General features: G+C 44.2%; 1 protein-coding gene across 1 annotated transcript; it reads right to left on the bottom strand.

Moving 5' to 3' along the window:
- Positions 1–1,488: 1,488 nt before the first annotated feature.
- On the bottom strand, positions 1,489–2,424 carry LOC113911550 (olfactory receptor 6B1). The gene has a single exon (XM_027574272.2). It carries the CDS (start codon positions 2,422–2,424, stop codon positions 1,489–1,491), a length of 936 nt encoding a protein of 311 aa, XP_027430073.2.
- Between the last annotated feature and the right edge of the window lie 914 nt (positions 2,425–3,338).

Below are 3,338 nucleotides of genomic sequence, written 5' to 3'. Positions count from 1 at the left end.
TTTCCTAAGGAATATATTTCACATTTGTCCATTTTTATTTTATTAAGTTTCCCCAGGTATAGCAATTGATGATTCTAACCAAACCCCTACACACTTAAGTCTGCTGGAGAAGCATGTTTTCTCTCTAGAAAGATCCCCTGAGCTAAGGACAGACCCAGGGCTCAGAGCCAGGAAACCTGGGCTTGACCTCTGCTTCCCACTGTCTGTGATTTTCTGTGATTGTACGTATTTACTTCCTGAGCTTCTGTTCCACAAGTTTGTAAAATGTCACAAAGAATCCTTCCTAATGCCTCTTACTTCAAAAAAAAAAAAAAAAAAGAAAAGAAAACATTTTTGAAAATGTTATTTGTTTTTAGGTAAAAGATGTTGAAAATGCTAAAAGCCATTCTATTTTCAACTGTTCTAATGGAAGATTTAAATTCTTGCTGACATTGGCATGTTGTATTGAATACAGCTTAAAGTATGGCTCCCTTTGCCGTTGACAAAACTGTGAACCAGGAGTGGGCACACCTATACCTTCTGTGGGTGTGGCACGTTTGATCAGCAAGTCTAGTGTTCATAGGTAGGGTGTCAGATAAACAAGTAGGGGAGCTGAGAGTCACTGTGGCATAGGATGAAAATCTGTCAAGTCCTAAACTTGGACTAGTTGCTTGTATTTGAGATGATGTGCTGAGAGATGAAGGCCAGGGGGAGTAAAAGTAGATTAAAGAGGAAGGAGAACATTGAGGTCAAAAGAAAAGGTGATTAATGAGGGCAAAGTTTCCTTGAGCAAATAACATATTTGCTGATATTTATTTATTTATCATTTATTTTCTGCTCATCCACTAGAGGATACAAACAAACATATTATAACATCTAGAAGGGAAATGTGAAATTCAGGACAAAGCAACAGTGTAAGTTATGTCAGAAGACAAATTACAATCGTTTTGAGTATATAGTTCATGTACAGATTACAGGAACCACTCTAGCTACCTGCAGCAGAAATGTGTGTAATGCAGGGAAACGGCTACTGACAAAAAGTGTTGGGGGACTAGAGGAGCGGTCTCTGGTCTCTGCCACCAAGACTGATGGCCAGCACAACATCCAGGATGGGATTCTTGAGGGCGCTGCTACCTCTGTCTCAGTCAGGAAGCCATCTCAAATCTGTTGGCCCACAACGCTTAAGGCTTGCTACATCCCAAAACAGCTAATTCAGATACTACCAACCTGCTCACCCACTTTGATCCATTAGGGATTTACTCACGGTGTCAGAAACCCCATTTTAGGTCTCAGCCAAAGAGAATTCTCTCTACAAGGGATCTGCCCTTAGACCACAGACCATGTGTGCTGATGCACACCTCACAATGCAGCCAAGAGCCTGTGGTTGATGTGGATGTGGTGATATCATATCAACATGAGTACTATGAGCTCAGGCATTAAAGGAGAAGGACCGAGGAGGGAAGAGCAGGCACCAAATCAAATAATTTCTTTCTAATAATTTGTAAGTGACTAGTCCGATTGGACAGCTTGGCAATAGGCCAGTTTCTTCAGAGCCTCTTTGACCTCTCTGTTCCTTAGGCAATAAATGAAAGGGCTGAGAGCAGGGGTGACAATAGCATGGAAGATGGAAATCACTTTGTTCATACTGAAGGCATGGATGGCTCGGAGTCTGGCATACATGAAAATCGTGGCTGAATAAAAGATGGTGACCACCACAAGGTGGGAGGCACACGTAGAGAATGCTTTCTGCTTTCCGGTGGGCATGTGCAGAACGGTGGCCAGGATGCATCCACAGGATAGGACAGTGATAGAGAGGGGCAAGAGAAAGATGACCAGCGCCAGGATGAAGTCCACCAGCTCAGCTACAGACATGTCTGTGCAGGAGAGGTTAAGTACTGGGGAGATGTCACAGAAGAAGTGATTGATGACATTGGGGCCACAGAAGCTGAGGCGAGAGATAAAGTAAATCTTACCCAAGGAGATGCCAAAGCCAATGGCCCAGGAGCCAAGAGACAAGTGGAAGCAAAGCCCGTGGCTCATAATGGTGGGGTAGTGGAGTGGACGGCAGATGGCCACATAACGGTCATAGGCCATGGCAACGAGGAGCACACATTCTGTGCACATGAGGGCAATGAAGAAGTAAAGTTGTATCATGCAGTGAGTGAAGGAGATACTGTTGCTCATAGACGAGAAACTAAATAGCAACTTAGGCACAGTCACAGAGATGTACCAGGTCTCCAAAAAAGACAGGTTGGCCAGGAAGAAGTACATAGGTTTGTGCAGTGGCCGGTTTTGCTGCACCAGCAGGATAATGACCACATTTTCGGCCACTGTCAGGATATAGGCCCTGAGGAACATCAGGAACACTGCTACCCGCATGCCCCAGTTCCCAGGGAACCCCACCAGAATGAACTTGGTGACCTGGGTCTGGTTCTCCACTTCCATTTTGGAGATACAGGACTTAGCTCTCCTGGGGGGAAAAATCACTTGGTCAGAGTCCATGGTCCAGTTAGATTCTTCCATCCTCTGCCTTCTCTGACTAGCAATAATAGTAACATATCATTTATTCATAACATATTATAGGCTAGATCATACACTGGGTACAGTAGGCACTAATGTAATTTAATTCTTACATAGCTTCTTTACATGTTATTATACCCATTTTAGTGATAAGGAAACTGAGTCTCGGAAAGACATTAAGCAACTTACCAACTTCCCACTGGTAACAAGGCAGGAATCACCTTGAAGTCTTCGTCCAAAGCCCATGCTCTATTCTACACTGCCTTCAAAACCACCCCCAAATTAAACAATATCCAGTCTCCATGTTCTATGTTACCACTGCCAGTTCCAAAGGATATGCATAGCGCTCCTGGCCCATGTCTACACAGTGCTTTGGAAGTTCTGCCTTATGACTCACTTACCCCTCACATACCATTACATGCTTGCCCTCCACCATCATGGAGATGGAGTGCAGCTGTCACGAGCTAATGATGACAATCACGTGAGGTACGTGAGCGCTGAAATCAGGAGAGTTAGGCTTTCTGTGTTAAAGACCTGGACCTCAGTCAAGTGCCAGGTCTACCCTGGTGTGCTATATGACCTTGACCTCTTATCCTCTCTGAAACCCAATTTTCTCTTCTGTAACGTGAATATTAATATTCCCTCAGCTTATGTCGCCGTGGATCAAAACCCAAATTAAAAAATGTGAATGAAAGTTTATATGAACTGTAAATGACAGCAAGTGTGAAAGGGGCTCTGACCCCTTATTATTAGAGGAAGGGAACCTGGGCTAACAGGAGGGAGGAGAGGAGGTGCTGTGAGCCAAGCAGAGTGGAGATAACACAAACACGGGCTTTGCT

This window comes from Zalophus californianus, chromosome 12 (assembly GCF_009762305.2).
Source record: "Zalophus californianus isolate mZalCal1 chromosome 12, mZalCal1.pri.v2, whole genome shotgun sequence".
Taxonomy (NCBI): domain Eukaryota; kingdom Metazoa; phylum Chordata; class Mammalia; order Carnivora; family Otariidae; genus Zalophus; species Zalophus californianus.
This window is presented reverse-complemented; position numbering and strand designations above follow the sequence as displayed.

Excerpts from the sequence above, each read along its gene's own strand:
- LOC113911550 (XM_027574272.2), bottom strand. The coding sequence starts at position 2,424 with ATGGAAGTGGAGAACCAGACCCAGGTCACCAAGTTCATTCTGGTGGGG.